The sequence below is a fragment of the Falco rusticolus genome, chromosome 4 (genome assembly GCF_015220075.1).
Source record: "Falco rusticolus isolate bFalRus1 chromosome 4, bFalRus1.pri, whole genome shotgun sequence".
NCBI lineage: Eukaryota > Metazoa > Chordata > Aves > Falconiformes > Falconidae > Falco > Falco rusticolus.
The window spans coordinates 101,585,671-101,606,988 of NC_051190.1; the positions used below are offsets into that span (position 1 = coordinate 101,585,671).

Sequence of the window (21,318 nt, forward strand, 5' to 3'; positions counted from 1 at the left end):
GTGAAAAACACTGTATTGTTAATATACGAGGTCTGCAACGTTACCATAAGCTTCGTATGTGCACAGTGTTTAAACAAAACGAATCTCTTATTTTGATCTCCGGTACAAGATGAAACCATGCACATGGGCTACTCCCTTAAGCCTGTGCTCAGTATCTGTAAGTTTTTGTGAGGCTTAAGAAAATATTACTACAGGCTTCTGCAATCTCTGTAATGTTAGAGTAACTTAAACTCCACACAGGCCAATATTAACACTTGAACTTGTCTCCTACTTTTACAGAGTTGGAAGAAATGTGTAATGCCAACTATTTAAACAGTCTGAACACTCCTACTTTTTCCAAGTGTGATGGTGCAGTGAGACACACACACAAGAATTACAAAAGATATCCTGTACTTTTAGTGTCATGCAAAAAAAAATGTGAAAAGCTTTTGAGATTACTGACCTTTCACAACCATAAATATTGATAGAAACTGGGCTACAGGCCTCTGCACTCCTACTGTTCTAGGAAAACAACCCATAACACATTTTTCAAATAAAATTGCAGTAAGTAGTAGAGATTTACCTCCACTGTAATGAACGCTACCAGAAAAGCAACAACATAAATAAAGGTTAAAAAAGAAAAAAAAATAGAGATGAACATACAGAAATGCAGTATTCAGCTGCTTCAGTTTTCCTGTGTATGGTTCTACTTACCCGAATATCCTTGGGATGTTCCCCCTCTGCTATTCTCACCATCCACAGGAACTTATTAATATCATCGCCAGAGTAGCCAATCACACCACCAAAAATAATCAAAACATAATCCACATCCAGGCTTCTCATGATCTCGTATGCTGCTGACTCATTTGATGACATGGCCTTTCCCACCTGTATCATAGGAAAAATAATCTTAAGTATATCTGCATAGCTGCCTATCAAACAGATCCTGAGATCACTAACACCTGACAGACCAAAGCCTGAGAATACATACACGCCAACTGAAGCTGACATTTTCATTCTAGATAAAACCCATTGTGAATTTTTAGAACCTGTTGAAATTACTGGTTTGAGTACAAAACATAGCAATAAGCGTTTTCCTTTTGCAGCACCTACAGATTGTTCGAGTCATGGCTCTACTGCCAAAAACTTAGTGTTGCAGAGAATACCTAATCACAAATTATTTTCAAAGCTTTAGACACAGCCCAAAATGAATAAATTATTCAAATGTTAGTAGTTTCTTGTTGGGGTTTTTTTTCCCCTCGAGCTCTGTCCTTCACTAATGAAGCAGCCATGCAGCGTTGTACTCTGTAGCATACAGGCACACTCAGTACTGAATTCAAGGTAAATTATGCAGAGAAAATGTCATAACAGAGACATCCTTGAGTTAAAACCATAATGTAGTTTTGGCCTTGAAAAACTTTTTACAACTGCATCCAGAACCTCTTCCGTATACTGGTCACTTCCCACGCTTTGGAATTTAGGTCAGTAACTGGCATTCAGTTCAGTAGTTTGGTTTGCCATTGAAGCTCCTGTACTTAAGGCATCACATCGTATTGCTGTAGTGGAAGGGAGTAACTACAATATAAATAATATTGCATCAAAACTGGTAACATTCACTTAAGAACATAATTAGAAAACACTAGGCTTAGGCTGCAATCTGTCAAAAAGACTGACGCCCTCAGTTTCTTGGCCATTACCCTAATCAATGTGAAGTTATTTGGCAGATGTCAGTTTCTATGCAGGAGGAAGTCATCTGCACATGACTCCAGGGCACGCCTCGCTTACAGCACAGGTTCAGGTATTGGCCACCACACACATTTATCGCTTGCGTTGTCCTTTATGGAGTATTCATTCCGAAATGGAACCTGACAGCGCCAGCAGTCGTACTGGAGAGAATTCTTTCTTACAAGCCGTCATTGCTAATTGCTGTAATGCATACGGTTACTGGGCTTATGCAAAACAGATTACTTCCACGGTCTCACTACTCACGTGATGCACCTTGTTCTGCAGGGATCTGTTGGTTTAGATACACTAGCTGCACTTCTACCTCTTGTAGAAGAGGTGGGGGTACACAGGGCTATCAGAGTTGAATGTCCATCAAAACACACTAACACTGTCAGGTCAACAACCAAAGTAAGAGAAAAATGCCTCAGAGCGCACGGGAAGGCTTGTTCACCCGTATTAGCATCAACAGTGCAATCTCCCCAGCTTGATTTTGGCTGATGTGAGTTCCCTGCCCCTGTCAAGAGAATGCACACGTGATCCCCCCTGCTCCAATACGTTTTTCCAGGACTTCACATGCTCAAAGCACAGCCCGATTAATTTGTTGATTTTGAACACTGTCTGCAGATCTGGTCCAACTGCTGTACTAGCTACTGACACAAGACAAAAACTATCTTAATAGTTCCTCGAGCCCTTCCCCCATTCTGCCCATGTAGCATGACACAGGTCTTCTGGGAAGAAAAGGCCACTGAGTGATAACTGATTACCTAGTAAGACTGTGACCCACCTGCAATATAGAGATTTTTTTTGTTTCTGAAAAAAGTTTAAGTTGCCCACGGTGACGCCCCTGTAACCACAGGCAATGCTAACAAAGCACAAAGCTTAAACACACTCCTCAGAAGCAGAAGAAATTACAGATATTTTGTCTGTCTGCAAACTTGAGAAGACAGAACTGCATAAATCTGCGAGTTCTGCTACTATTCATAAACCTCTAATTTCCAAGGTGCCTGAAAATTTGCTGTTTCATGTGGTCAGCTTTCACGTGCCATTCGAAAATGCAGTCAGCAAAGACACTGCTGAACTGAAACAAGCTGTTTGGCCAGGGCCAGTGAAGCAGTGGTACCAGGTAAGCTGTCACAGCACTAATCACATGGGGAATGGCGACATTAGATTTTGGCTATCCTCCCACGAAAAGGAGAAACTGACGTGGAAGCAAAGTTTTGGGAACTCCAAGTAAACAAAACTCCAGAGCAAAAGCAATCCCTTCCAGCCCCAAAACTCTTTATACTTGAGTTCTAATAAATGCAAAAAAAATATGTTTCTTCCACCTTTGTGTTTCTCACTCTATGGAATTTTTCACACATACGAATTAATATCATACTATCTATCAACAGACATTTGCAACTTCATACTCAACTGCAACATAAACATTTTGGTGTTTCTACTCCACAGAAAATTGCCACCCTTACCAGGGCTATGTGGCTGTTGTTCCAAGTATTGTTATCCACCAAGGTTGTCCGGTTAGCCATTCCTGCTATCTGATAACCATAATCCCACCATGACATCACTCTGGCATGCTCGTCTGTGTTCTGTCTCAGCCAGTAGTAGGCTTCTCTGAAGTCATCTAGGATATTCCGAGTGCTGGAAAACAAAGAGTTCATTTTATTAACGTTGGTACACATGCTAGCCACAAATTAACTGTACCATGATACATCTGGGCTCTCAAATAAGGGTCTTCGTATGCGTTCAGCTCCCTTTTGGGGATTCAGTCACCAGCAGCCATAAGTTTGGAGCCACTGACAGCTGAACAGCCAGAAGCTTTTGAGGATGTGACTAAATGCATTTCCAGTCCAATATATATTCATAAACAAGCCTTCCCAATTGACTCAAAAGCTTCCTTTTCTTTAACCGTCATCTTTATTGGCTTTGGATAGGATTATTTTTATGTATTTACATTAAATATTTCAGATTTTTTTTTATTCAGGTGACAATTCTGCCTTAATATAAAAAGAAGGTAAAGCAAATTGCTAATGCAAACGAAGTAGAAAGGCCTTTGCCCTTTAGTTATTTTCAGACCTGTAGACCTTACTTACCCATCATGGTTATAGGAAGCGAGAACAACGCTGGGGCTGGAGTATGCATTGCTAGTTACCCAGGTACAGTGAACAGCAAACATCATCAACAACATCAGCATCAGCATTGTTACAATGTTTTTGATATTGGGACCCAGTCCTTCTTCTGTTTTTTCCTGTTCAGATACATGTTTTCTCACTTTGCCTGCCTAAACAAACACAAATATATCTGTTACAGCAACTTTTATCACCCTCGGCAATGTAACCCATGCCTTTTTCTTCACCAAATGCACCCCCATAAATGATAAGGGATATTGTAAAGCTAGACCAAGTTGTACTGTAAATTAACAAATTATGCAAAATAATATTTTAACAATCCAGCAACTTGTGGAAATGTGTGAGTCCTTGAAAGTCTCTTTCAGAAGAAAAAAACGCTACTACGTGAAAGTCAATGCATGACTTCTTCCATTTGGCTCAGTATGATTATGCCCTTTTTATGAGGCAGGGTGGAAAAGAGAAAGGCACAGGTATTTACTGTGAGGAAAAGGGGGAAACCCAAAGCTCACGCACTGTCAGGGTCAGTATAACAAAGCCTAAGAGATTAACAACATTAGTACCTAATTCACGATGAAGAGAGTATGCAAGTTTATGAATAGAAATACTTTTTCATAAAATATATTATTCTTTAATTTCACCACATCTTAAGAAGGAACACAAGAGGGAAAGATTCAGCGACACAGAACTGCTATAACTGGTTAAGGAGAGCAAGCAACTGCCATCGCTTCAATGGAAAGGTGGGTCACCACTGTACACATCATTCAGGTTGAAGGTTATCACCAATGAAGACAGAAGGAACCACTTCTACACCGACACAGATTATTTATTTTTTAGGACATCAATTACACTTTATTGCAGAACATCAATACTTGTTCTAAATTTAAATGCTTGTGATTCAGACCTCTAGCAGCATTTAAAATATTCAGTGTGTGTGTGGGGAAACCACAGTAAAAATAAGCTGTTTCCCGTCTTCTAACTTTTGCTCCCTACACTCACCTTATCATACAGGTTGCCAGGGTTCCTTTTATCATCCTCATCACTGCTGTCCTCTATTGGTGGATTTTCTCTCTTCATATCATCACCCAAATAACGCTCAAAAACATTGGAGAAAGCAATTGCAGACAGCATACAGACCACTGGAGTCAAAGTGAGCATCAGCCGAACCATCACACCAGCAAAGTAAACAGCACTGATTGCATACAGAGCAACTGCAAAGAAACAAATCTACTGATGACATTTAGAAAATAACACGCTCTCTGACTGCACACATAAAAGCTCTCTATAAAACTACTTCTGAAACTGAGCTGAGCATCCGTGTGTATAGACTTGAGTATGTATCTTGCATTGCATTGCTTTTTAATTTACAGAAATACAGTTCAATTAACATTTATCCCTTCTAAACCTCAAACCCTTCCTGAAATTCACCTTGACAGCTCTTAACAATAACACAACCCCATTTTCATATTCATTAATGATGTGTCAAAAGGTGAATTATTAGTGAAATTTAATATCACACCCCAAAAATATTACTGGAATAATAGGGAGCTTAATTTGATTAAGAAGGTCAAACAGCCCTAGACCAAACAAGTTACTGGAACTGAAAAAGCAAAAGGAAGTGTTAGAATTTCATGTAAATACCAGATTTTAATTTAAGTTAGAGATATCTGTGGACAAAAATTGGGGGCTTGTCTACATTATAATTCCATACAGACAAATAATACAATATTGTGAGCACTATTCTGAAGGAAGTCTTCCTGATATTATCTCCACTCTGCCCGCCCAAAAAAAGCAAACAAGATTTTCAAAGCAGTGAGGAATATTCAGAACAGTTTTCTTAGAGGGGAAAAAAACCCACAAAACCAACCTGTAGACACTGATTAGGAACATCTATTGTGCAAGTGGTTATTCCTTGTCTGCTACAGTTTAACAATACACCCTTGTGCAAGATTTGCCCCAGGAATCATCAAGGGTCACTTATTATCAGATTATATTATATAAATCTTTCCTACTGTACAAAGTAGCATGGGTCTCCATTCACACTCATAGGTCCCTTTTATGATGATTTAAATGTATGATGCAGAAGCAGGAGGCTGAAAGCGAGCTGCCCAGCACTGGTAAGCCACAGAGCGCAGAATACCCCTGAGTCACTGGATTTAACACAGTAAATGTTCCCACTGCCCACACACCTCTCAGGTAATCTTACGAGGCAGCTACATTAGTTCGGAGCCTCTTGTCCATGTAAAAGCCCAAGACCCGAGTGATCTTTACTCCTCCATATGGGCTACAACTCCAAACCACATGCTTACAAGCCTCATTCACAATCTTAAAAGCTTGCTTTCACAGTACAGCTTTGTACAAATAAACTATTTTTGTCACTGACATAGGGAGACCCCACACCTCCGCTTAGGGCTTGTGCCTTATTTAGCATGTTTTCTGCAGCAAGTGATTCCATTCACTAAAATAGCAGAAAATCTGGAAAGAAAAGGCATTCTGAATCATCATCTGTGATGGGATAAGTGCCAGACGCCCAAGGAAGGGTCAGTTGCCTTGCAGCCTGCACAGGGTAGGGACCTTCCCTTTGCCCTGAGCTGTTCATTTGAGGATGAACGCCTGAACTGTACTGTGAAACTGTACCCTGACACGTGGCTTGCAAGATCAGCATGTGGAAAAGCACGCAACTCCAGCTGCAGAACACAACCATACCGAGAAATGATTTCGATCCCACCTCTTGGGATGACACTCCATCACCATTTCACCAGTCTCTGCATTTTCATTAACGGTTCTAAATACTGCTGGGTGCAGGCAACTTTTAATAATCTTTAAACACATCACTTTTAAACCTTTTTTAGAACGAGCCATATACCAGCTTAGAGCAAACAAAACCAAAACAGTATCAAGTTGAAGGCAAGATTTTTCAAAACAATTTTGAAATATTTTCTCTTACCAAAGACTCTTTCATCATTGATGTTTTTGATACAGAACCACAGCCCTGCTGGGAAAGTACACACGAGAATATGCAGATCAAAAAAGAAGGAAACCCATGTTGTAGGCTGATGCTCAGACACAGAGGCAATGATCGGGATGTGAATTTTCGCATACCTTTTTTAAAAAAAATTCAGTTCAAATTATTTTGAAAAGATAAAATTATTAAAACTTGTAAACATTAGGAATTCTGAAATTAATTTCAAAGGAAGCATTTTAATTTAAAATGGCAAGTGGTTTATTCAGCAGAAATCCGATGAAACTTATAACAAAAAAGTCCCCAGTTCTTACTGTAATTAGGAATTATTTGGTGTATGGAATTGTTTAAAACACCAATATAAAGGATTATTTCCATAGTAATTGAAAGAATGAAAATTATGGATGTTTTGTTTTATTATGGTTAAACATGAAGCCAAATGTACCAAAATGAAAACACATAGCTATGTAAGCCCCATCATTACATTTTGAAGAGATAATCATCCATGCCAGTATGTCTCCCTGATTTTCAACACTATTTTGAAAACTCTCCTCTACACAGAATCCCTTCATTTTCTTAGTACAGAAAGTTACAGTATTAAATCCCAGACCAGTTACTGATGCCCCCACATTGTTTAGATGCTGGGGGAAAAAAGAAAAAAAAATAATAATCAGGCCTTGTCTACACATGGAAACACATGTCAACTAAACAACGTGCCAAACACTCAGTGCAGACAAGGACAAAACTGTACTCTATATTAAAGACAGCTACATATATATATGGACCTAATCTGGAGCGCTACGTGATTGAATGATACATGAGGTACCAAATATATGTCCTTTTCTTCACTGAGATCTACTTCTCATTCAAAACTGCATTGTGTGTTTTAACACAATAAGATTTTCTAATGTAGACAAGCCCTCAAAAGTTTAAAGCTTTGCATGTGTGTGTGTGTATATATATATATATATGTAGACCACTTCATTTATAGGCAAAAATTACATCTGTATGTTCTTCAAATAAATCTGAGGCTTCTTTACTGAGATGTATTCAACTACATTTATTACAGAGTTGGTACAGAACCCTGTATGAGCTGGACTTTGGAGCCTGAAAAAACCTGAACTGCAGAAGTTTAAAGTTCTCCTATCCTTGCTTTTAATCTTAAAAAAAAAAAAAAAAAAAATCTACCAACTGAAATTCACCCTAAAATATTTCACTGAGAAAAGTATTTTCAGTTTTAGTCCCATTCTCCTTGCTGGCTAGAGAATTTAACATTGGATTTTTAAAGGCTAACTAAAACAAAAGATTAACACCATTGGTTTTTACCCGTGAAAACACACATGAACAAACCAGAATTGTTCAGAGTAGACATCTGTATACACAAAACAGATGTATGAACATCATAAACAGGCAACATGCAGGATCATACGTGCAACATCTTTGTGATGTTGTGTAATGAAAATTGTCTGAAGCTTAAGGCTCCTAGTAATTTTGAAATGTGTCCTCAAGTGTTGCTACAGCTTTTGGTTATTTTATGCTCAGAAACAGTACAATTTCATATAGAAAAACATACAATTACATATTCAAAGACTTCCAAAGAAGCAAGACATTTAACAGACAAATTAGTGAAATGGTTGCAAAGATCATGAAACAGTTACTACAAATGCTCTCTTTAGATAACTGATTAAAGCCCACTATATTCTCCTTGACTGAAATACTAAACGGATTTGAGGATGAGGAAAGCAAAAGATTATTAGTTTTCAGTAGAACACTATTGATATCCAAATCCTTATATCCTTTATCCTTACTTACCCAGTGTCCCACAATGAATAAAATCTGCCACTCCAAGGAGCGATATAACCTGAAAAAGGGAAGAAAAAACCCCTTTTGCTGCCTAGGTATTTAAATGAAATAATTTTTATACTCCCCCAAATTATAGCACAAAACCAAAGAAATTTCACTGAATTTGTAATGTATGTGAACCAGACCTACTGCACTATGCAGGCTATAAAATCTACCAACCATGAAGCTAGTTTTAGAAGAACATACTTTTACAGGATCACATTGCAGTCACTGAGTATCAAGACACTTACACATCCAAAAGTCAAAGCAATGCAATAACAAATAAAATATTTCTCAAAGAATATGACAGATAGCAACATATACTCTGTAAAGTAGTTTAAGAAAAAGAAAACATAATTGATAAAAAAGTATTTTTCTGAAATGCCTGAGCAGGAAACTGGGAACTATCTATAGCCAAAACATTAATATTCAATGAAACACCAGTTTCCTATTGTTTCTCTGCTTATGGATCTACATGTGGCATAAAATAGAAAAGCTGCTACTAGACATGCTCATAAGCTTTACATATTCTTTTTTTTTGAAAAAAGCCTTCAGGTATTTGAATACCATAAGATTAAATGAAACAGTATCTTAATCAGATGAAATACAGAAGTTATTATTGAAAGTTATTAGTAAGATTCTTCTTAAATTTTATTTCCACTTCCCTTACAACTGTTTCAGCTCCCTCTGAAGATAGATACAGAGAAGCTGAAACAAGAGGAAGGTAAATCCTTTTATTTTTTACGCAAGTATTTGTGCCATGACACATGGCACACTTCCCTCTATCTGATATTTAAAATTAGCACAATCTGACTGAAGGTTTTAGTTTAGTATCTAGTTTAGACATTTAAATACTGTGGTTAATGTTCTACAGCAAGACATATTTTGCCCTTCAGTCTTCAGCTTGCTCCCAAACCATTGCATGCACAATAAGGAGCTACCAGCAGATGGGGGACTACCAGTTATGGTCTTCTCTGGATGTATCCAGACCACCAGATTAGATGGCATTGACTACCAGCAGATGGGGGACTACCAGTTATGGTCTTCTCTGGATGTATCCAGACCACCAGATTAGATGGCATTGACCTGAGGGGGCTGAAAAGAGCTGGCCGATATGATAACCACCCACCACCTTCATCAGGGTGATAAGGGAGACTCCTGGTGCCTGGAAAATGGCCAATGCTATAGGAAGGGCAAGAAGGAATGAATATGCAGGAAACTACAGGTGAGTAACCCGAGTCCCTGAAAAGATCATGGATCGCAAAGTCCTGAAATACATTATTAAGTACTTTTTGAACCATATTCCTCATTTGTCATACGTATAAGCTGAAGAAGAATGGGCTGGACAAACAGACCATTCGGTGGCTTGAAAACGGGCTGTCCTGACAAGCTCAAAGTAGTACTCAGTGGTCTGGGGTCCAGCTGGTGGCTAATAAAAAGTAAAAATAACCCAGAGGCCAAAATAGTGAACTATGCTAAACTGAAGAGTGGCCGACATGCCTTACAGCACAGGCAGGATTTCAATCCAGAACCTCAAACCCCTTTCTTCCAAGTGCTGCACCTGGGACACAGAGTTCAGATGTGGGCACCCTTCTGCAAGAGGATTATTAAGAAAATAGGGAGGGATCAGAGTGGTGTGAGATGGTCAGGAGCTCCGATCACACAGCAGAGCAGAAGCTGAGGGATGGAGATTTGTTCCATCCAGTGAAGCGGTGATACTGATCAGTGAATTGCAGAAGCTGAAATCAGCACTTCCTACGAACTGCAACAGAAGACATGTTTTGCTGCACACTAAGTTTAGAAGCTGAATTTTGTTTTGATAGGCCAGTCTGAACATTTTTGCTAAGTATTAGTAGGATTTGCTCATACGTACTGAAAAGCAAATCATAAACCAGTAAGTTTAAGACTTTCAAACAAATAGAGATGGTAAGTATTATTTTGGAATAATGGTATCATAATTTAAAAAAAAAAAAAAAAAAAACAAACAAACAACCAAAAAACCACACCAAACAACTGCTATTAAACAGTTCAAAATGTTAAACAACTGATAAAAAAAATTATGCCAGAAACATTGCTAAAGAGCAAGTACAAGAAAGAAGTCAGTTAAAACAGACAAGTTATGTCTCACAAAAGTGGGTTTTATTCCAAAACAAAACTATGACAAAACAGAACTGTATTTAGGCACAACATTAAGATCATGCAATTTAACCCATGCAGAAGTAAATGTTTTCATGGGCAACTTATATTTAGCTACGAAAATAAGATTGCTTTTTCTTCATCAAGGGAACAAAACAAAGTATGGTATTAGAACATCAAGGAAGTATAGCACGGAATCGGAAGATGGCAGTGAGGCATCTGGGGATAGCAACCAAGCAAAAGACAAGCTTGTTCCTAAGACACTGAGTAGAACTGCCTTGAAGGCTGGAGGCTGAACCACTGAAATAAAGTAAAACTTGGAGAGTAATTCCAGTCATGCAGAAATCAGATTCAAGTATTTCAGAAAGTGAGCAATCTGACCATGACCTATCAACACTATTCAGAATAGATTAGCTATACATATCTTCATAATATGCTTTGGCTATAGTTATGTTCCTCATCTACCCCAACCTCTTACATCATTATCTGGATCATGGATAAACCTGAAAGGATGCTACAAAGTTGGGGTTTTTTTGCAGCCCAGAAAACACAGTGAATTCCAAGACACAGAAATACAGCCTAACACGGGCACTGGTAAGCTGTGGTATTGCCAGCAACTCCTTTAGACTAAACCAAATGCTGATCATCTGGTTTACCTGCCCCAACAGTAAACTAGTTTCACATTTATTTACCTGTGTACGTCAAATAGATGACACTCAGGAATACAATACCAGCAGCTAGTGAGACACCCAAGAAGAACAAAGTCTGAAATTCTTGCTTTGTTAATCTGTCTCTCAGATACTGCAAAAATGCATATGCCTGCAGCAGTGCAAACACACCTAAAGAAAAAGGAAAGCTTTTGTTTAAGTGCTCAAAAGCAGTAACAGCTGTTGAAGTTGGTATTCTTTGGCTACATTTGAATTAGAAAAATAAATGTAAGCTACACCATTACATCTCAAAACTAGTATAAAATCACTTTCTGACAAATAACCTTTAAAACTTATTAGGGATGATACTGTCTTGCAATGACAGAAACTTGCAATGAGAGAAAATACCCTCCAAAACATTCCTGTCTTATTAGATCAAGAGCCTCAATACTCACCACCTCTTTGCTCCCAAATTACATTGGGGTAAGGGAGAGAATAACCTGAAAACTAGATTGCATTGATTATGACAAAATCACAAGTTAATATACCTAGACCTGGTGAAAAGTTAAGACATAGACCCCAGGCAACACACAGACAAGGCTAATTTAGAAATACATGGAAATTAAGCTACTGAACAAAACAGGAGGATTTAATGAAAGAAAAAAACAAAACAAACAAGTTTGTGGTGTTTGTCTGTGATATCAACAACTGAATTACATAAAGCTAGTGTCGAAACACCAGAATTCACCCCACACCCTCAAAAAGGCTCTTCAGAGTTTAATGTTAAACCAGAACTCTGACACAATTTTTCTGTTGTTAATCATTTCAATATATATAATAAGATCATTCAATCCAATGATTAGTCCATTCTAAACTGAAAATTCACTGGTAGCTGGCAGAAGCAGAAAACAGAACTCAAGTGTATGGTCTTTCTTCAATTTAACAATAAATTTGAGGTGCAGTGTTCAAATTCACTAGCTCTGGACTCCCAGAGAAAGACACAAACTCTATTCACTAAATAAATGTAAAATTCTTCAGACACAAAGTACGGTTTGATAATCTTTACTCTTTTCATTCTATTCAGATCGCGGGGCGGGGGGGGGAGAGGAATCTCCATTTTTAAAAAAAAAGGTTTTTTTCTGGTAAATTTTAATGATATTCCAATTGCTGTCCCAAATACATTTTGATAAGTGACTACACATCATAAAAAACCTGAGGAATGTAACAAACTAAACTATATCACACAAACAGTGTGCATAGTTAAACATAAACCTATCTGTCTTAGTAGAGGTTATTGCTATCAAAAAATCAGGATGTCTGACTGTTAACAACTACTGAAGAAAATCAACTTACTTTAAAGACATAAAAAGAATCAAACAAGACTGAAATCAGTTACTTAAGAATCAGCCTCCTAATCAGTAATTTAAGTCATTTGTATTTAACCTACTCTGAAAAATTACAGAAGACTATCAACTCCAAAACCAAATGGCTCAGTAAAAACTGCATTTACCAATAAGGAATGTTTCAATTGTACAGTGCTTGAAGGCAAAATTATATTGCAGAACAGTAGAGTATCAATGTGCAAAATAAGTGCTTGTCAGAACGTGTAACTGATCCAGTGTTACGGAGGCATTTTACCTCCATTAGCTCGCACAAAGAAAGATAATGTATCAATTGGAAAGAAAACTTCCCTACAGACACCAAATTGTACCTCTTTTTCTTTTAACAATTTGGTTTGTTAGTATGTGCTGTTTCTAATACAAGGAAACAAAGCTGCAAGCCTGAGGTTTTCTCCTGCTAAGCAGGCTGTTTGGAAGCAGACAATTTTCTTACCTGCAGCTGCCATGTGTTCACTTGTTCTAATTGGCTGAAATCCCACAAAAGGTATTTGCATCGATAATATTAACCCCACAATGTAGAAAGTGCTATATGCTAGGAAAACAAGAGTGAGGAGAGGGGAGAAGAGAAAAGCAGGAAGAAAATGAATATACACATTTCAAAAAGCACTGGTTCCATAGTAGAGCCCATCCTCCCCAAAACTTTAGTAAATATTTCAGTGATCCTAATTACTTTTCCCTCCTTCGACTAGGAGAAACCTGCCTACTGCATCCAATTTTCAAGGAAGTAGCAAATACTGTTGTTCCTAATTGCACTGTTTTTTCTCCTCCTAGGGAAACAAACCATCTTACTCAAGATGTTCTTGCTTGGAAACAGTTTTCTCTTTCCATCTTGTTTTTATGGGTCATGGATGGGGTAAGAGCTCTCAGATAACAAGTGAGAAAATGAGGAGACTGTATTTCTTTCCATATGAGGAGAAATTAAAGGGACCAGACCTCCAAGAAGCAAAACATTTAAGAGTCCACTACTTATGTAGAAAATGGAAAGAAGTACGCTTGTTCTTTTAACACAAAAGGCATACCAAGAAACTGAAAAGCAATAGAATTAAAAAATAATATTAAGCATATGTATTAATGGAGCTATATCAACCATGAGGACTCACAACCCTCCAGAAAGTAGAGGCCGAGAATGTAATTAATATTAGTAACATGCATTATTATGATGTATGCCCTAAGACTGATATACTTTACTTTGACGGGGTTTTGGTCCTCAGCGTTCTAGGGTAAAGAAGAGAGGGGAGGAGAAGACAGAAATGCCAACTCTGAACAGCCATGAGTCTAAATACATTTGAAGTAACCAGCCAACTTAAAGTCCAAATAAAGCTTTGTTCCTTCAGTGGCAAGCAGCAATAATCCACCTCCCAGGTTTTCTAACACTCCTACAAGTCATAAACCACTGTCTTTCTTATGGCCTCAATCTTATGAAGAGATCCCTCAAACAATCCTTTGTTAACCTCCATGGGGATGGGTTTGGGGAGTGCATAATTTACCAGCGGTATTGTTTCCATAGCACCTGTGTGATCTCACTGGGGGGTTATGCTCCTAGGGTACTGTATGCTTTCCAAAATTCACCAAAGTGACTACGATGATACTTCCAACCACTTGCTGTCTTCTCTGGTGTATTCTTTCATGCATCTGTATTGCACTAGTTAGCTTAGCTACTGATCTATGCCCTCCTGTGTCACTGAAATACATTTTGCTATAGGAAGCTCAATTTTTACAGAAGTCACTACCACATAAATCATTCACTGTACCATGAAAGTGTTACAACACTGCCATCCTGTGGAAATGCAATGATTGGCATAAATCACTACCTTCCACATTTGTTAAGACCATTGCAAATCACCAATTTTAAGCCCAGCCCTGCAACTGTTATACTTCCTATCCCTACTTCCTCCCCCTATCCCTTACTCCCGCTTCTTTCCAACAGCTATCACACACGTCTGTCTGTTATTGAAAAAAAACTGGCAATTTACACAGCAACACATTTTTTCTAGGAGCTTAGATACATCAAGGTGATGTATCATCACAAACTTTCCATGTTCCTTTACAATCTACCGTTTTCACAGTCTTTGCAAAAACAATACATTAATTTTGATTCCTGCAAACTCTGACTAAGTCAAAAACAAAAATATTCTGCCCTACTGTGGATAAATAAACAATGTTAGTTGCAGTAAACTGCACAAACACAGGAAGAACCTACTGAAAAACTTCTCCAGAGAGTATGAGCAAATAGTTGACCACATACTTTTAACTAATGCATTATAATCACCAGACATAAACACCCAGCATCTGAATTTCAGAATACTGAAGTAGTTGATATAAATATATGCATGCTCACTATTTAATTGACAAAATCCAAGACACAGAACAAGGATTAAGTTTTAAATTCTGGAAGATCCTTAAGTGTCTTGTTATTAACAATTCTGAAAAACACACAGAAATTTAAAAAATTGTACAGAAAAAAAAAATCAAAATGAAGTGCAAATTACCAAGCCTCTTAAGTGTGCAAACATAATTTAAATCTATATTGGTACCTTTCCAAATGTAAACCCATTTATTTTTTAAACATTTTATAAACCACAAGAGAATCTACAAGTACAATAATAGAAAATATAATCAATTGTTCCTATATCTGAATAAAGAGATTATTTACCTTTACAAGTGCTGCTAATACACTGGAATTGTAAGCACTTGTTCTTAATTATTAAGCTAGTCAGATCTGAATGGAAGATACTGACCACTGTCAAGCCCCTCACCCACCTCCCCCCCCCCCAAAAAAAAAAAAAAAGGGGGGGGGGGGGAGAGGGAAGAATAAAAGGAAAAAAAAAAAAAAGACAGCTTAAGTTTTCAAATGTTGGTAGAATGATCACCATTGATGCCAAGTGGGTCAGAAGCTATCTGGCTGACCAATTCATCTGCCTGCAAGTCATAAAATATTTAAAAATTGGCAAAAAAGTTCACGTTCTGGGAAATTTGTACTCATTAAATTATTCTGAATTACACTGCCAGGCATATCAGATCATGTCCCATTAACCTCTTTGGTGTATGAAATATATACCAGGAAATCATCACTATTTTTAAGAACCTGGTGCTGCCAAATATTGTTCTCTATATTTTTGTTATTATGTTAGACTAAACATTCATCTGTTACAACAGTTAGGCTCATGCTAGTTTAAAATAAAATTAAACAACTGATCTAGAAATTAAAACCCACCAAATTCTCAGTAATAGTAAAATGGATGCAGATTTTACTAGCTACTGTCAGCTGACAAAAATTTTAGCTGCACATTGGTAGTTTTTTGAGAATTATGAGACTGCTGCAGACACACTAGCAATTGCGTATCATAGACACTCCCGAACTATCTTTATTCTCCCTATTTCAATGAGCTTTTGTAAACTCTTTTCCCTGTCTGAAGTTTGGAATTGAAGCACACTTGAATTTCCTCTCAGAAGTGCTTGAACATTCTTACCTGTTTTACAAAACCATCCTGTTAAACAAACCTAGAAATCACATACTAACGTGAGACATACAGACTTCTCTGCGTGTAAGGCCTCCCCCGAAAGCTTAAATTAAGCCAGCAGTTGCAATGAAACAGCAGAGCAGCAATCACATTTTCATTCTGACAGCTCTGCTGAAGTACATCTCCCTCACAGCTGAAGGGCAGTAACACCTCAAAACACTGTAGCTATTTGCAAAACAAATGTCTGCCAAAACCTTTAATTCATATGAACCTGCAGTACTATTTTCCCCAGATGAGTTCAAAGACTAGTTCACTGAAAGCTGAAAAAGCAAGAGTACTTATTCTTTATTGTTTCTGGTTACCACATTGCTTCAGGATTTTATAATTAGTAGATTTAATTTTATCTTGCCTAACTCATAGAAATTGAAAAATGAAAATATTCAATAAAAGTTTTAAAAGCAAACCAAGATAAATTACTTTTCCCTTAAATTATGCAGTTACTGAAGAAGTTAAGTAATACTACCATTAAAAATTAAAGACGAGTTGGAGGGTTTTTTTAAAAAAAATATTTCCATTTCTGATTTACATAACCAGATTAACAAAGAAGCATGGCACCAATATTTATAGTTTTGGTAACAAAAATACAAAATCGAACTTGATTAAAATTGAGCAATTACTGTAGTATATAAAGGTTCAAATATATATGTAAATATAGTAATCTCTCTAGCAAGCACTAAAACAAAAAGCATTAATTAAAATCACAAAGATAAAACAATATTAGAATGGGTAATGAAAATGTATTTACGAATATGAAATATCCTGTGATACTACACTTCAAATCATACCATGTTCTCACATTAGCTAGAACATTTTTGACTCCCTAATGTATAAACCATTGAATACCCAGACTGCTTACTATGTATTTCATTCACACACCCACACCATGGCCGACTGATTTAACTGGTAAAGTCTCTGTAAGAGTGGTTTACAGGGTATTTATATGTCAGGCAAATCAATTAAAAAGTCAGTCTCCTAAGATCACTATTCACAGATTTCTGAAACTGGAAGGAAGGCTGACCCATTAACCCAATAAAATCTGAAGGATTCACGTGGAGTGGACAGACTCTTACACTACTTTTTAGTCTAGGTTACGTAAAACACACAAAGCTGCTTAAAATTCCCTATGTCTTTTCTCACATCCATCATGATCTACTATATGCTTGCATAATTTCTGCTGCATAACATTCTCAAGAGCAATTATTTAACATACTAGGAAAAGACAAAAATATGAAACATTACTACAGACACACACATTATATATATAAGTATGTTAAAAGGATTCTACAAATATCAAGCCACGTAATATTTTTTTTTCAGGCCACTTGAAAGGATAAAATTAATTAGCAGCTACGTATATGAAATGTTGGAAGCAAGTGTGTTTTAACACCTTTTTTCCATGTTATAGAGAATAACTGACTATAATCAGTAATCAAATTAATAAAATGCAGCCTGATGTGCAATTACATAATTCCCACTTGATACAATACACATTGGTATAATTAATTTCAAATCTCATGATTAAACATTTGAGAATGACTGTTCAATGAACAAAACTTACCAATGTAGACCCTCCTGCTGTATCTCTGCATCAGCAACAGGACAAACACATGCAGTGGAATAAGGTTGATGATGAAAACATAACCACCCCATGCAGAGACCTATGAGAAATGGAATAGGAAAATAGATCTGCAAATATCTGCAAAATCTTAGGAAAGCCAATGCTGGCTTTATACATCCTGATGGTCTAACAAGAAAACACAAACCCCATCTAGACAAGGAGTCAGAACCACCAGTAATACCACCAGAATCTTTCTCAGTATTTATTATTTTAAAAAAAAAAAAAACAAACCAAACAAAAACAACCAAAACCACCCACCCACGTATCAAAGACTTTTGAAATGGGCTGGTGGATTTTCAAGGCTATCCTTCCCATATCTCCTCCTCCTACTGAACCGGTCTGGTCACATTGGCAAACAAGAATGTGATGCTGAGGGCTCTTCCCCATGGTGAAGGCTGTAGCATGAGTCCCATGCAGGATCCAAAAATTCTCCTTTGACATACAAATTTGGCACCACGCTCTGCACATTTTGCTGGGGACAGGAAACAGTCTCTCTCACCAGAGAGGAGGAAGGGAGTAAGATACACCTCTGGGAGCAGAACTCCTGGAGCAAAGCAGCCAATGCAGGCTGCAGCGTAAGGAAAGAAACAGAGGTAAGGGGTGGATGCGCAGGGAAGCGGGGCTGAGCACTTGCAATAGCACACAACAATATCATGGATGCTGTGAGCCTGTAGTAACAGCAGCACTTGAGAAGCACTGGTATGATGTACTTAGAATTGAAACGCTACAATGTTATCAATCTATCACTGATTGCTGGTTTAGATAAAGATTTAATGAGCTATCATTACAATGTGTTATCTAAATTTCCAACATATTCAGAAGGACTAATGTTGACCAGACAATCTGTATTTTAACACATGTCCTCCTGTCAAATTAGTCTAGACTTCTTCCATACGTACCATGCCTACCCTAGGTCTTCATTTTTAGAATGCAGTAGCTAATGTGGTTTTCACTTTAATTGTACTTCAGGGCTTAGATTCACTTAGATATTTTTAAGCCCTAGAATCCAAAAAGAAATCCAAATGACTATGTTCTACAGAACAGATTCTAAAATAAGGACAAGGCCAAGTACCACTGTTTTTTGATACTAATGCTAGAAAACCCAGCGTTTCAAAATTTGAGGTAACCAGTTCAGACAATGTAAACAAGCAGAACTGAAATGTAAATTTTCTAGAAATTCATTTCAGATTATCATGATCCTCTTGCCGAATTACTAGCATGAAGTATCATGGTTTACACAGACAAGTTTATTTAATGGGAGAAAATTATATGAAGGCAGAATAGAGTAAGAACAAATGTGCAATTAAGATGCTGTCATATTTAGGGAAAGGTTTGAATGAAGCAGGTATCAGACAGTTTGTATGAACCAGAGACCTGCATGTATAATTACCAAATACTAAACCAAAACTAAGCACTGAAGATTGTACTAAACTGAAGATGCACTTGCAGAAGTTGAAGTCAAATAAATGCTAAAAATACAAATGCAAGGAAAAAACCCTTCTCCTTATGCAATGCAATGAGTCTAATTATCACAGTAAGTTAGGTATATATGTTAAGAGATATGGTTATCAAGAAAGATTTCTGCCAGTCCATGCCATATCCATTCCTCTTTCAAGGAGCTGTTCCTCCACTGCCCATGAAAGGGCTGACTCCTACTACCTCAAAATTTATTTAATTTTAAATATTTTAATTTGATTATTATTGAAAATTACATGATTTAATTTTCAACTCACACTGAAAAACAACTAATTGCATCAGAGAAGGACAAATGAGTACTATCTAATAAACAGTACAATTATACTTTCTCCTAAAAATTTACCTAAACAAAACGTCTTGAAGGGCATCTTAACAAAACTCTTTCCTAAAAGGAAATGCAACATATGGAAAACCAACACCAGGGATGAAGTAGGTACACACTCTGCAAGCAATAAAATTCTATCATTTGATCAGTGAGGCTATGCTATGGACAAATCTTAACCTTTTACTACCTAACAGCACTTGAAAGGAAAATAAAAGAAAAAAACCATTGCTTTACATACAAGGACTGACTGTCACGATGATGACATTAATTCTATAGGTTCGGTCACCACGCACACTCTAGATCACATCCCCTCACCCTCATACAAACCCACAGACCAAGACACTAGTCAGACTAAGATGGGAAGAACTTATTGGGTGATTTTTCAGCAGTAAAATTCTAAGTATTGTATTTGTTATCTACACATTTATTAAAAGCACTTTTAGAGGATCTTGCCAATAAATTAGCACAATATAAAAAAAGACCGTGCTATATAAATACAACAATTCAAAAACTTACTTGCCTGATTTTGTACTGCACGTAAGTCTATCAAACCTACAGGGTCTCTTCACTGTAATGCTATATAAACAGCAATGCTGCGTATAAAGAAGTGGCTGTTTATTTAATGACTTGGTAAAAAGAAGGAGAAATAGGGGAGGAAATAAATGTACTCTTAACAGAAGATAGCTACCCTATTTGGCAACATATACAGGGCTGTTATTTGCTGTATTGACAGCAAAAATCGCCGAGAAAACCCAATGAACATTAAAGCTAGCAGAAATCTAGGCAACATCCAGATAATCTTTGAATTAACCTTGTACTTTAAATTAAGGCATGCAAAACAGTTCATAAGTTCCTTTTTCTTGCAAGCCTAGTTACCTGACTCTAGAAAAGAATTGAGACCTCAATCTCAACCGACACCAAGCAATTAGCCTAACTGTCCCACCACCGGCTATTTTGAGGCTGATTTATTTTTCGTATAGCCACACACACACACACAAGTTTATTCGTTAGGGAAAAAGACTGATTTATACAGGAAAATTCTTCAAGTCTAAGGTTTCAGAAGATAGAGTAAAGGGGAAACCAATTCCCTCCATTTTGCTACTGGTTTTATCACCTCAATTTTACTACTGTTTTCCCTCTGTTAGCCCTTAGGAACATCTCTGCAATAGCCTCCGTTTTCATAGATCAAGAATGAAAAGCGACTTTATGATCCTTTAATCTGACATTGAATTAATTCAGCGTTTCTGGTGGTAAGCTTTACTTTATGGCATAATTGCACAAAAAGAAATAGCTTTCAAAGTTACATTAGTGTAACTTTGTCCATAAATTTTAAATATTATTATTACATTTTAGTAATAATGCTGCGCAGGCATATGAATATTCAAATTCCACCTTAATTCACCTGCACCAAAAGAAAAATTCCACTGAATCAGAGTACCTATTCACAGCATGGGAAAAATTTGTACGTACAAGTTATTATACTTCAGAGTTTTTCCAAAATCATTTTCATTGTGTTTATTAAATAGTTTACATTTTTAAATATTTATTATGCCTTTTTACTCAT

At 37.0% G+C, this 21,318-nt stretch overlaps 1 protein-coding gene across 1 annotated transcript in view; it reads right to left on the reverse strand.

Annotated features, from left to right (window-relative positions):
* The window catches only part of STT3B (STT3 oligosaccharyltransferase complex catalytic subunit B), a 52,845-nt gene that overhangs the window by 5,426 nt on the left and 26,101 nt on the right, over positions 1–21,318 (reverse strand). Inside the window, exons 5-13 of the mRNA XM_037386533.1 lie at positions 17,894–17,993; positions 13,248–13,346; positions 11,460–11,606; positions 8,602–8,650; positions 6,775–6,929; positions 4,827–5,038; positions 3,795–3,982; positions 3,171–3,342; positions 694–867 (exon numbers count right to left, since the gene is read on the reverse strand). Coding sequence (XP_037242430.1) covers positions 694–867; positions 3,171–3,342; positions 3,795–3,982; positions 4,827–5,038; positions 6,775–6,929; positions 8,602–8,650; positions 11,460–11,606; positions 13,248–13,346; positions 17,894–17,993 — 1,296 coding nt within the window. The remainder of the gene's footprint in view (positions 1–693; positions 868–3,170; positions 3,343–3,794; positions 3,983–4,826; positions 5,039–6,774; positions 6,930–8,601; positions 8,651–11,459; positions 11,607–13,247; positions 13,347–17,893; positions 17,994–21,318) is intronic.